Source organism: Parambassis ranga, chromosome 3, assembly GCF_900634625.1.
Source record: "Parambassis ranga chromosome 3, fParRan2.1, whole genome shotgun sequence".
Taxonomy (NCBI): Eukaryota; Metazoa; Chordata; class Actinopteri; family Ambassidae; genus Parambassis; species Parambassis ranga.
The window spans coordinates 12144074-12157952 of record NC_041024.1 but is presented as its reverse complement, the minus strand read 5'-3'; the positions used below and the strand labels follow the sequence as shown (position 1 = coordinate 12157952).

The following is a 13879-nucleotide window of genomic DNA, read 5'->3' as shown; positions in this document are numbered from 1 at the left end:
CAGAGTAAGGCTCCACTGTGTTAATAACCATCCACACAGCGCATGGCTGCGTACAACCTGCACGCCACATCACTGTCGACAAGGAGCGGGGAGGCAGAGCAGCAGGTCTCCGATATGGCTAAAGAAGGAGCAGATATGACAGAGGAAACCCAGTTCATGATCGATAAAAATGTTGGAAAAGAAGTAGAAAACGTGGAATCGCCTGGCAGTGCCAAAGAAATGCGAGCGGTGATGCTGGCAGGTTTTGGAGGTCTAAACAAACTCAGGGTAATCAGGAAGGCAATGCCCGAGCCTCTGGATGGTGAAGTGAAGATCCGCGTCAAAGCATGGTAAATATATATAAAACAATCATTTATACCTATGTATTTTTTAGTTCGATGTGCTGATGATGATGTGATGATGTGTTTGTGTGTTTGATAAATGATGATGAACGCTGAACGACACATTGTATGTAGAAATTCGCATGTATGAAGCCACAGGTCTTTTCTAGTCCATGAGGTTGGCTGGCCAAAACAAGCCAAACTGATGCCAGCATTTTTATATAGTCCGATTGGAAATAACACTTTGTATTCTATTCACATATTGATTAGGTTGTTTTGTTGTTTTAAAACTCACAATTTGAGCCAAGTCCATTTTATCTGATAGAGGATATTCATTTAAAAAAGGAAAAATCTGTCCTTGTATGCACAGAGAAACAGCCTGTGACTCACTGCTGATAATAATGAAACAAACTGTGCTGGGTAATCCCTAAATCTCTTAGCAGCTTATACTAAATGTTTTATATTAAGTAGCTGTCAGTGGTCAGAGACCATCCAGGTCCACTGTTTTTATTCAAACACTGAATCAGATGGATTTAATGTCAACAAACATTAAGGTCCTACTTATTCTTTGTTGCAGTGGCTTGAATTTCCTGGACCTGATGGTACGTCAGGGGACTATCGATAATCCTCCCAAACCCCCCCTCGTCCCTGGATTTGAATGCTCTGGGATAGTAGAGTCAGTGGGTGAAAACACAAAGGGATTTGAGGTTAGTGAATGTACAGATTGGTAACATGGTGATCTGAGAACTAAGTTTGAATGAATCCATAATCGATGATACAATTCCACATCAGCTGTCCTGCTGCCCTTACGTGTTTCTTTCAGATAGGCGACAGAGTTATGGCTTTTGTCAATTACAATGCCTGGGCAGAGGTGGTTTGCACACCGGTGGATTTTGTGTACAAGATGCCGGAAGAAATGACTTTTGCTGAGGCTGCAGGGTTCCTCCTGAACTTTGTGGCTGCATATATGATGCTCTTTGAGGTTGCCAATCTGCGTGAGGGGATGTCAGTGCTGGTCCACTCAGCAGGAGGTGGTGTAGTAAGTCTATTTTATTTATTTATATTTTTTTTTGCACAGTTTCATTTTGTAATCATAATTTTTGAAACAGTTTATCCCATGTTTGTAGCTGAACTTTCCTATTCTCATGTTATTCTCTGATAGTTCACAGTTATTCTCTGTGCTCTCAGATGTTGCTAAATTGTTGTAACTGTTATTATTTTCAGGGTCAAGCTGTAGCTCAGCTCTGCTCCATTGTACCCAATGTCACAGTGTTTGGGATCGCCTCATGTTTCAAACATGCAGCCATCAGAGATTCTGTGACTCACCTCTTTGACAGAAATATTGACTATATACAAGAAGTCAAAAAGTAAGTGTGCAACATTTACCTGTTCTATAACTGACTGAAGGCCATAGTCTGTCACACATGCCAGCTAAAGTGATAACGTGGACTTTGCTGAGGGTAGAGGGCTGTGCCGTGATGCAGATGTTACCGGTTGCCTTATTTGGTCTTGTGTGTGGCAGTGGTCCCCATGGCAACCTTCGCAGATTGTCTCAGAGAGCAGCAGCAGCATTGTGTAGGGTGGAGGTCTGCGCTGGCAATGTGGAACAACTGAGCCAATTAGGGCTGAGCGGCGATACCCTACACATTCCACTGACAACACAGCACTCTGGCAGCCACTTTACACCACAGAGAAAACACTTGCAACAAACTGTGCTTCAGCAGCCAAATATGTGTGTCAATTATATTGTAAAGTTGTATTTTTGTGCACCAAAGATGTTCCAAAGCTTGTAGTGATGTTATAGCTGTATTAAAACCAGAGTAAATGCACTACAAGACACATACATTTAGTAAGAGGCTGTCAGATTATAAAACAAAAATATTCAGATAGCTTCTTTAGCAATGTTTCATGCTTCCTTCCTTTATATCAGGAAGTGGATTAATATGCCTTTCATCTCTCTGGCCCACACATTCTTCCCAGGATCAAGCACAAAGTACAATTAAATTAGTCTTTTTACAAAAGGCAAAAACCATGGGAATCATAAGACCACCAAACAGTTCAGCCAAGCAGGTGTTCAGAGCCACAAGGCAGGAAGTAAGAACTTACAGTCCCCCCCTATAATAACATGCCTTTCATTCCTTTAATGAGCCTGGTTAGGACTAACTTTTTTGTTTTGTCTAAGTTATTTTGTAAGAGACCACAGACTTTTTGCTTTGTAAAAATGTGTTACTGATGAGGTTCCATGTGGGCACTGCAAAACATCAATAATTCCTATATAAGAAATCTGTAGGCAGAGTCGATAAAAGAACGTGGGCTGGGTACTGCAACTTTTTCCTGGACTAATGCTCCAGAGAGAAGTCTAATGCGCATAGTTTATGAATGCATGATTAGACAAATCTGTAACAGCTCGCGTTAGAATCACAGGAGGATGTGACAATATGAGTTGCATTTACATACTTGGGGCTTTCTCTCACAGTATATACAGGTCAGTACAGCCATATCATATCTCAGCTGTTCAGTGTTTTGTGTCCATACAAAGTTCAGCAGAGCTCAATCAAATGCTCAAGTAACTAATACGTTTATAGACAGAAATAGCTGCTTTTGGGCTGCAGGTTTTATTATAGATATGGATGATCATTAATTACATTATTTTTATCTGAAATAAAGCAAAATCAAGTTTATAAATGTATAAATTAACCATTATTTTTAAGATTTAACATGAAAAATATATCTATATCTGACTAAAGTTTTTAATTGTATACAAATATTTCTTGAAACACACTTTTACCCATGGTTCTTAACCTGTGGATTCTAAAAATGGTTATTATTTGAACCTCTGCTGCACTTGCTTTGAATATTTTACTTTCAGTTTTCTTCACCTTTGCTTCGCTCTTCTTGTTTTAGGATTGCTCCAGAGGGAGTGGACATCGTGCTGGACTGCCTGTGTGGGGAAAATACAGGGAAAGGCTTAAGTCTACTGAAGCCACTAGGGACTTACATTCTCTACGGTAGGAGCAGAACAGTGATGCTTTAACTTTGAGCTTATTTTATTCATACTTACACAATATTTTTTACTAATTCTTGTCTTATGAATCAATGCATTAGATGGAGATTCATTCATTAGTCATCCTGAATATGTTCAAAGAAAAAAGATTGCACAGATCTAAGAGTGTGAAGCTGCCAACCGACCCTCCCCACCCTTCACCCTTCATCCCTCACGGCTTCCTGGTGTTGATGAGTTCACTTCTGTCCAGCAATTCGTTTGTTTTTGTTTTTTCAGGCGCATCAAACATGGTAACTGGGGAAACAAAGAGTTTCTTCAGCTTTGCAAAATCTGTGAGTCAGGCACACAGTCTGTCATCAATATTTGAAGGGAACAGTACCTGTCTGCATGCATCTTATTGGAACACGAGTCACTTGAGATGGATGTGTCTGTCTGGTCTGTTTACTTCTGCAGTGGTGGCAGGTGGAGAAGGTCAACCCTATTAAACTGTATGAAGAGAACAAAGTCATAGCTGGATTCTCGCTCCTCAACCTCCTCTTCAAACAGGGAAGGTGTTGTCTGGTGAAATCAGTCATGGACAAACTCCTGCGTCTGTATGACCAAAAGAAGATCAGGCCTGTAGTGGACTCCCTGTGGGCACTTGAGGAGGTAAGAGCCTGGAGTGTAAAATGATTCGATCATATTTGTTCCATCATCTGAGCATATAAGCTGTTGTTTACCACTTGCTGTATGACATTGTCAGCTGTTAGTGGTCATAGTACCACAGATGGTTGGTGGCAGTCCTGTTCTACTGTTTTTTCTTTCACACCCACACAAACCATACGTTAGTCACTGCATTCCTGAGTTCCACTACATACGACTTCAACTCTCATGTTCCATTTTTGGGAAGTCTAACAATAGGTGTATCCACCTCTCCTGCTTCAGTCTCAGTACACACCAGACAACAAATCACTCTCCATACCAGTAGGGGGCAGTAGTGTTTACTGGTCGTTCCAAAAACTGTAAATAACGCAGGGCTTGCTTACCATTTCTACTCCCAGTCAACACAGACTGATCGGTTATTTGCTAAGCTAACCGGCTAATCAGATTGATCTCTCACACAGAATCCATCAAAAAGCCAACAATAGAAGTCCAACTAATATGAATGATGGAAGACAGTCGCAGAAAACAACACTGACTGACATCAGGCAGCACACTGAAGCATCAACATGTGTTGTTATACACCTGTGCTTTCACTTTACTTTCACTATACTGTCACCAGTCAAATGACTGCAGGGCAGCACACAGCAGATAGCGTAGGATCTCCTACACAAGCGTTTACCCTTAACTGCCTAATTCCTACTGTGACCCACAGCTTAACCTCCAAACTCACAGACTTTGAGGTGCATTCATGCTTGTTTTTTATTGCCAATGCATTGTTTCCAAGCAACACATACTGTCATGATAGTGTGTCTTATTCTTCCTTAATACAAACACTTGTGAAGAATCATGATTAACTACCCAAGCGTTGCACCCAGGTGAGATGGGGATAGTGCCAGACTTGATTGTTCTAAAGTTTGGTTACATTCTAAGATTGTTCTGCTTAAAACCAAAAGTAAAAGCAGAGTAAGTGGAAAAGAAAAGAGATTTAACCTTGGCCTTTTTTCCACACAAAAAATGAATATGAATTTAGATAAAAGCAGAGGCAGTGCACGGTGCTCCCTAGAAATCATTCTAAATGTTGTATCTGCAGTCAGATGTGTACGAAATGATTGCTGTCTGCAGATTTTCATTTCTCATGGGAAACTTCCCATGTACCGTTGTTATTAAACTTTGGCAGATTGTTCAGGCTATTCACTGAAACCATTGCCCATGAAGAATCTCATTAGAGGGGAGGATGGCGTGGGATGTGGTGTCAGGGGCACAGCCTGTCTCACTTGATGTTTATATGCCTGGACTGGAGAATTCATTGGCTGTTAGTTTACACGTTGACCATGGCAACCCTGTGGAGAGAAATGCAGAAGAATATGCATGACTGGGACTGAATAATGGGAGGTTTTCTGACCACCGGTACTTTCAGAGAGAAGAGCATCTGCCTCTGTCACTCAGTGTTCGGAGCCGAATGCTATCTGGACTACTAAAGAATAAACTGGAGCTCACACTAATATCTGAGAGTTATTACTGGTCATTATACACAAAGACATAATTGACCCAAAATGTGAGTGGAACTTATCCCCTCTCTTCTGAAAATGCTGCGACCTAGCAGCAAAGTGCTTGGACATGTTTCTGACCTAATTTTGCTCTTGGCTCTATTTCTACTGTTTCTTTGAACAATTGAATGCTTGTGACACTGTGGTTTCCAGACAAAGAGGCATACATTCAGCTGTGACTGGACTGTATTAAAAAAAAAAATCAAGATATGGCATTATGATTATGAGTCAGAGAACCTTTAAAGACTGATGGTTGCATGAGTTTGATTCATAGTTGCAGTAAAACAAGCAGAGGTCAGCCATTGTTGTAATAGTTAACCACACTACCCAATAATACAACACCATTGTGAGTTAAATCTAGGTTATTGCTGGATGTTTTTCCACATCTAGTACCAGACCCTGTTGATTTTAGCAGGCTCTGTGAAAGAATTATGATATCAATAGTGCATTTTAAAATATGTGAAATACAAACAGATAACTCTCGGTGCCACTCTGAGCTGCCAACATGAGCAGCTGCCAAATTGTGGTTTACAGTATTCATTATTTTCATGCAAATGCCAACCGTGTAGAGTCCACAATGCAGTCATCCGGTGTGCTGTTGGCAGATTGATGGTTGAATTCTGGTGTGTGAGTGATTTCACTCACCCTGCTTCTCCCAGTTAACCACCACTGCTCTGCTTGTAGTAATCAAGCTGCAGCTGATTGGAGGAAAAATGGCAACCTAACAGTTAATTCATGCTTCATTCATAGTTAATGTGGATATAATGCTGCAAGTTATTCAAAGAACTTTGTGAAAATAAAAGTGCCCACCAGGAAGCAGCACGTTTTTTACCATTCTCAATGTAAAGCCTATAATGTTCCTGCTATATGTAAAGGACCTTCCTGCTTCATTACTGCAGGCGGTGAGGTGTTTAGTGTAATTTCAGGGTGAGTCAGCATCATTTGGTCAACATTAAGTTGTTTTCTCTGTAATGAGAGGGAAATTACCTGAGTGGGTGTGATTTCAGGGGTTTCTCTTGCAGCAGGTTTTATTATTAGGCTTTCTGCACCATTGACCAATTTTATGCAAGGAAGTGAAAAATCTTTTAAAAAGTAGATTAGCTTTGCTTATTTTTTTTTAGTGCCAGTCAGAAAACTGCTCAAAGGAAATGTTTATTTTCTGATAAACTTTAGCAGAATATTCAACCAGAGTATCTTACAGAATTAACTGCATGTGTGTCCCTTTGCTATCTCACAATTTTTTGCATGTTGAAAAATGATTTTAAACAGGAGATAATGGCATCTTTTATTATCAGGTAAAAGAGGCCATGCAGAGAATTCATGACAGAGGCAACATAGGAAAACTCATACTGGATGTTGAGAAGTCTCCTACTCCTCTGGTAACCACAGTTTTTATACCTTTTGTCTCAAACAAGAGAAGTGTGAACACACCCTTAGAAAGTATGTATGTAATCTGGATCAGAGACTAGACATATGATAAGATCATTAAATTAATGCAAGTATTGTTTTAATAGAAAGAAAGCACCCATGTAGTAAAATATAAGCTCATCTTTATAAACCATCTGTATTAAAATGTATTGTGACTCACCTGACATTTGTGATGGGTTTTGTTCACTGGCTTAATTAGACCCTGTACAAAGTTTTTTAGGAGCATATTAGCAGCTGCCACTTCACGTCAGCTGACATGTATTTTACCACTCTATTTTTTTTAACCACTAGATGGCCAGCGACAGCACAGAAACCAGTGAAGCAGGAGAGGAAGAAGAGGAGCCTGAGGGGGACAACGACAGCAAGGAGCGGATGCCTTTCATTCATTAGACCCAACACACCCCCAACCTACAGTAGAGATTGGACAGGCTGCACAGATTCACCACAGAGGAACACAACCACAAACACAAATGTGTATATATATGTCTGAATGTGCTGTGTGAGCGAATGTATGAATGTATAGTATATGTCTGTGCCTTTTTTTGTCATTGGTTAAAAGAAGAACCAGTTTGTCACCCAGTCATTAAGCGTAAGAGAAACAGTGTTACAGTCTTTGCTGTGTGATGAAGTGATGTTGCTTGTTGCTTGCCAATAATGTGATTAGGTTTCTTGAATTATTAACAGACTGAAAAAAAAACATTTAAATCTGCTATACACTATTGCTTAAAAACAAATAACACATCTGATGCTTCTGACCAGGAGAGTGAATCACTTTCTGAGACAGGTAGAAAGTCTGTATGTAGATACTCTGATGTGCCAACAGTGTATTATTATTGGATCACCAGTGCCTTTGAGCTACAAATGAATGTTGGATACTTGAAATACGTTCCTCGTGTAAAGTTCACATTGAACAAACAAAAAGGTATTTTGAACTAAAACACGAAACAGCCATGCTTGTTGTTATTTTTCTTAAAAGCTTCATATCGTACCTTGGCTATTATATAAAACAGTATGGGCTGTTCCAATTCAATTTAACTGTAAACTAAACTAACACTAGAAAAGGGCATTTCCTGAAGAGCTTTGTATGCCTCTGTGTGTCAGCATGTCACCACGGTAACAGCACCACTCCAAAAACCAAAAAAAAAAAATTAGTAGGAGGAGATACATTTGGCAGATGACCCTCGTTGAAGGGCTCTCTCATAGACTCCCATGTTAAAAATGATGCAGAAATTGCTTAATATTTGAAAAAAACTTGAAGTTGACCCGGAATGTCCTGAGATGAACATTTTGATAGTTGAATGGCTGAAATCGGTCCATGTATGCTGAAGATACGCTGCACCAAAAAACGTACGGAAGAAGAAGAAAAATAGAAGAAATGGTGAAGAACAATAGTTTGATTGCTTGCAGCAATCAAACTAATTACTTACTGTTCAGTGATGACCCATGCAATGACTGTCACCCTGACAACTGAAGTCAGAGAAAAAGCAGTTTTCTTCCTATAAATGTACTTGTTCCCTTGAAAAATGCAAGCACGGCTGTTTTTTTTATGATAAACTATTATAAATTCTTGTTTGCCTGAAAAGGAGAATATAAGAGGAATCTGTTTACATAGTGAGTCAGTGGACTGAAGACTTATTGTTCCTCTGATCTGTATAATTAAAGCTCAACATGTCCAACAACACAGTGTTACATCCATTGTTCAGTTTCATAAACACTAGTGCGGACAGTTTGAGTTTGCCTCAAATTCTTGCAGAATATAAATGCAAGAAAAACAAAAGATAAATCCTGGATTTTCTTGAGTATTAAGGAGTCAGTCAGATTGCAGTCCAAGGCTTCTGCTTTGCCTGTCTGACCAAAAGTGTTTACTTGCTGGTGCCTCACAACAAAAGTGCCGTAAAACTTCAAGATATTTTTTTCAGTGAGCTGATATATGTTTGAGCAACACTATAGTTTAATATTGAGCTGCCGGTTGTTAATAAAATACACACTTGGCCTTGCTGAGTGTTTTTTGTTTGCTGAAGTCTTAATAATACATTATTTGCTCAATGATACCAATAACACAAAATCTGCCATTATAAACAATGAAAAAACACTCCATCTCCTCAGCAACAACAGCGCATGCTTTGAAGGAGAGTCTTAGTATTACTGGGTGTACTAATGTGATAAACACTTATGATGATGATGTGTAGACAGTTTGGAAATACATCTCATACATTGTGATGCCTTTAATGTCGAATCTGTGCACGAGTGAGTGAGTGAGTGAGAGAGAGAGAGAGAGAGAGAGAGAAAGTGCACGAATGTTTGTTCATGTTGCCTGTGTGCAAAGAGATGTTCAGCACTGTAGTGAGTCCACAAAGCTCCTTAAACGGTTTACCTGTGGTCGTATATATATTTTTTGTGTACTTTCTTGAGTACAGATCTGTTTACTTGAATAAATTTATCTGCAAAGGAACCTTTTGTTGGTTTTGTCTCGGTCACATATTCCACAAACTTATTTGTAATGCAGTATTATTTAGAAATGTACCATTTGCAGTGTTGGAAAGAATACTTTTAAAAAGTATTCAGTTACTGAATACAGATTACATGGCCTAAAATGTAATTTGTAATGTATTCTGTTACATTACTCAGTCTGAGTGACGTATTCTGAATATTGGAATTACTTACACATTGAATTGCACTTGAAGTGATTGAATGCTGATCCGTCCCTGCTTACTACACTGTAATCCACTGATTTCAACAATGTAATATATATATATAAACACTTCAGTGCAGTAATACAGCAGGTTAAAATCTTTGTCATGTGAAAAAATATCAAAGCTTGCACATTGGTACATTGCTCACATCCCTCTATTTACTCTTCCTGCAGGCATTGAAACACAGCCCTTCTTAACATTATATTCAACATCCCGGTACATGAGCTATAATCCTTTATCCTTATCGTTTATACTAATGTGATAGTAATGAGACTTCTTTCTTGTTAACAATGTTTTTATGACTCAGCTTTGAGATGTTGAACTATAACTGTAATGCTCGTTCTAGTCTTCAAAGCAAAAGATGCCCAGATTTAACTGTATTTGTCAAACTCGGCTTATGTTGCTGCTGAGAACTGTATGCGTGCACTCAAGATCATTAATTAAACGCAAAACTTTTCCAGTTTCCAGTATACTTAAAAAAATATAATATAATATAAGTATAATAAAAAAAGTGTGCACGTATAATGTGATCTAAAAAACATGCCTGAACTGGTTTTTAGACTTGTATGGCTATATTGAGCCCATATGCCCAAGGGGTCTTTCTTATTTAGCACCCCCCCCCCCATTCTGTGTACAACATCTCACTCTAAAAATAACTTGTACCAGAGCTGGAGCTGGACTTCCATGCCACTAATAGTAGCTTTATTTGTGTAAAGATTACAGATTAAACTCATGGAAGGTATCTATATATAGCAGCAATGTTTATTTTTTCGCACACTGAAGCTGTGTGTGTTGATAGCACGCAACATGAACCTCACAGCCAGGTTTGGATTATTTGACCAAAATAGCCGTGTTAGCACTTTTTTTCCCCTTGAGCTGTGTTTCACTTGGTAACTTGGTAAACTGACATGTGACAGGAAAGAGGATGAAGAACATTCTGTGAAAGTGAAGCAGTCAGTAAATGTCCAGCTTGTTTGTGAAGTGAAAGGGAGCGCTGCTCATTGCACCTTGTCCCGAGTAAATATTTATCAGAAAATAACTAGACACAAGGAAATCACTATTTGCCTCCACCCTTTCACCTCCCTCACCTCCTCCTGATGTTTGGACAAAACAAATAGAGTTGGAGCCAATGCAGGGAAAGAACCCAGAAAGGCAGACAGAGGGCCAGTATATATATACTGAGCTGCCCACAGTCTTATTTGGTTCCTTTTCCCAGCACAGTACGAGGTGTGTTACTGTGTCCTGTGCTACAGGGATCCACTGGTCTCCAGACATGGCGCGTCTGGCCCTCCCTGTCCTCCTCATCCTCTGCTTCTCCGTGCTCAACATCTGCCAGAGCCGTCCACCTCGCACCAGGAAGGCTGTTACACCCGCTCAGTCTGGAGGTAGCTGCTCACATCACAGCAGAACATACAGTACACACTGCGTACCGACGCTTGTCTGACCTATTTTTCTTGCCTTCTCATGGATGTGTGGCTGCAGAAAAAGATGATGTGAAGTTCCAGATTGAGAGGTTGTGGCAGGAGGTGAATTCACTGAAAGAGATGCAGGCACTGCAGACAGGTACTGTGCTGAATAAATACGAAATAAGAATATGAATGAGAAAACAGATGACAGTGAATGAATGGATCAGATTCATGGTGATTTCTGCATATTTTACTGTATTACTTTGTTGTTATAACATCAATAATCATGAAAAGTGTGAAGCGCTTACAAGATATTAAGATTGTAATTTCCTAAGTAACCAGCAGAGAGCAGCAGTACTTATTCCAACCATTAGGTCTATGAGTAAAACTGCCCAATAGATGACATTAACTATTTTTTATAGAAATACTGTTGCACTGAGTAAATAATACATTCCCATGCACTCATGTATTTAGGTGCTGTATGTTTTCAGTGTGTCTCCGGGGAATCAAAGCACACAGGAAGTGTTATCTTACCATTGAGGAACCCAAACATTATCATGAAGCAAACGAAGACTGCATTGCACAGGGAGGAACTCTTGCAACACCCCGGGACGCCACGGAAAACAACGAACTGAGGGACTACGCAAAGAGGAGCGCTCCAGGTTCCAAAGACTTCTGGATCGGTGTGGCAGACATAGTGAAAGAAGGCCAGTATGTAGATGTCAACAGCCTGCCAGTCAGCTTCTTCAACTGGGATCAGTCCAAGAAGCAGCCCACAGGAAACAAGAGGGAGAGCTGTGTGGCTCTGTCAGTGGCTGCACAGGGAAAGTGGTATGACGAGGTGTGCCGCAGCCTGAAGAAGTACATCTGTGAGTTTGTCATTCCCTGAAGGAGGCAGAGGGGTCGCTAAGGCAGAGGGGTCACTAAGGCAGAGGGGTCACTAAGGCAGAACCAGGCGGGGTTAAAATGGATTCAAGCTGTACTTAATATGCATCATGTAAAAAAAATCTCATTAATCATCAGATTTCTAATAAGCTTTAATGTACACAGACTGTTATCAGGCGGCATTATGTGATGTCCCTGTTGTGTCTACTATCATGTTCACTTCATGAGGCCACAGCAAGAGGAGGGAGAAACAATGAAGGAAATAAACAAACATGTAAACAAACCTTTGTTATGTTGTCTTTTGAAAAATCATCATACCTTTCAATGTTTACTGCAGCTTGTTGGTACCAGTATGTGCTGACTCGGCGCATCACTTTGAAAAACTGGAGTAATAAAAGTAAGAGAAGTGAGAGGCCCTTTCTATATTTACAACTTTAACTGATTTATTGACGAAAACACACATCAAATTTGTTTGGTTATGCACAAAATTATTATAGTTGTAATGAGAATTCCACTGTATCCATCCATCATCCAAACCCGCTTTGTCCTGCAGAGCAGGGTCACGGGGGGCTGGAGCCTATCCCAGCTATCAACAGGTTAGAGGCAGGGTACACCCTGGACAAGTCACCAGTCCATCACACATTCAGAGTCACCAATTAACTTAACAAGCACGTCTTTAGAACATGGGAGGAAACTGGCGCACCCGGAGAGAACCCCTGCAGGCACAGGGAGAACGTGGTGCATGCCACTGTATCACTGGCAAGTGTGATGTGTGATATATCTATCAATATCTAAATCCCTCCTTCTGCGTATCATGTCTGTGTCTCCAGACTAAACTGTGATCTTGGTTAATCTGACCTTTTCTGGAATGTGTGAAGAAACATGGATTACAAACTAAACTCAAACAGGCACAGAGAGAACATGCAGACATGCAGAAATAAGCTCTTATCAAATGTTGACCCTTCATGCACTGAGGTGACGATGTGAAATATGCAGCACTGTTTGCTCTGAGTTGCTACTGTAGTGCAAAAATAGTGATACACAAAAAATGGCCTGTGCTGAACTAGGTTATGGTTTTATGTTTTCATTATGGCCAATTAAAAACAGGAAGGACTTTGAATACTGTTCAGCCGTTTAATGGTTAACACCGTGACCACAAACCACACAACAATGTTGACTAAGCAGGGATCCTCCTGTAAAGTCTCTGTTGGATTGCATTCATATTAGATTTACAAATATATAAATGAAGTCATTCATGTGTTAAATCAGTCAGCTATGCTGTGCCGCTCTTCCATCCATACTGATTGGGGGGGCATTGTTAAAGCATGAATGAGCTGCATCTCTCTCTCTCTTTCTCTCTCTCTCTCTGAATCTAAAGCGTTAACGTCGTGTTCTTGTGTGTTTCTGTCATCTCTGCCCTTTTAAAAACAATTAAAATTAAAGCTGCAAGCAGCATTGCGGGCCCTCGCAGACCTTGCGATCCACGGGGCTATTGCTGTCTTCTCTCCTATGCTCTTGTCTCCTATACTCTCCTGTCCTATGCTCTGTTTTCCTCCCATTTGCAGAGATGTACAACAAACACATGTTTACAACCAAACTTTCCTGCTACCAGTAGGTGGCGCTATGACCGTATCATCCTATTAGCATATATATCTGTTCAGACTCGGGTCCATAGCAGTAGTGTAAGATTTTGTCCACATTGCATGAAGTATATGGGTAGTACTGCATAAAACACAGCGAGTTCCTTTGTAATGGCGAATGGTCAATTTTGAGGCCACGCCCCCACCGCACGGTAATACTTTTGAAAGAGTTTTGGAATGCGTCTATTCCCTATGGTGTCTTGAGTGGACACAGTGAATTTCAGCTCAATTGCATGAAGTATGTGAGGCATGAAAAGTTTTGAAGCAGGGTCAAAAATAGGCAAAAAATGGCCACAAAAGTCAAAATGGCGGAC

The 13879-nt window shown here is 40.2% G+C and overlaps 2 protein-coding genes across 3 annotated transcripts; both read left to right on the top strand.

Moving 5' to 3' along the window:
* Nucleotides 1-114: 114 nt before the first annotated feature.
* On the top strand, nt 115-7338 carry vat1l (vesicle amine transport 1-like). Its single transcript, XM_028402365.1, has 9 exons — nt 115-329; nt 898-1027; nt 1144-1359; nt 1545-1687; nt 3225-3328; nt 3601-3656; nt 3778-3972; nt 6809-6892; nt 7233-7338. The coding sequence occupies exons 1-9, from the start codon at nt 115-117 to the stop codon at nt 7329-7331; spliced, it is 1242 nt and encodes a 413-aa protein (XP_028258166.1). The 3' UTR covers nt 7332-7338.
* A 3188-nt stretch (nt 7339-10526) lies between these two features.
* Nucleotides 10527-12167, top strand: clec3a (C-type lectin domain family 3, member A). Of its 2 annotated transcripts, XM_028401343.1 has the most exons (4): nt 10527-11019; nt 11117-11197; nt 11532-11934; nt 11969-12167. In XM_028401343.1, the coding sequence occupies exons 1-3, from the start codon at nt 10764-10766 to the stop codon at nt 11927-11929; spliced, it is 735 nt and encodes a 244-aa protein (XP_028257144.1). In that variant the 5' UTR covers nt 10527-10763; the 3' UTR covers nt 11930-11934; nt 11969-12167. The 2 variants fall into 2 exon arrangements, with proteins under 2 accessions (XP_028257144.1, XP_028257143.1); XM_028401342.1 differs by having other exon boundaries at nt 11532-12167.
* The last annotated feature ends 1712 nt before the right edge of the window (nt 12168-13879 follow it).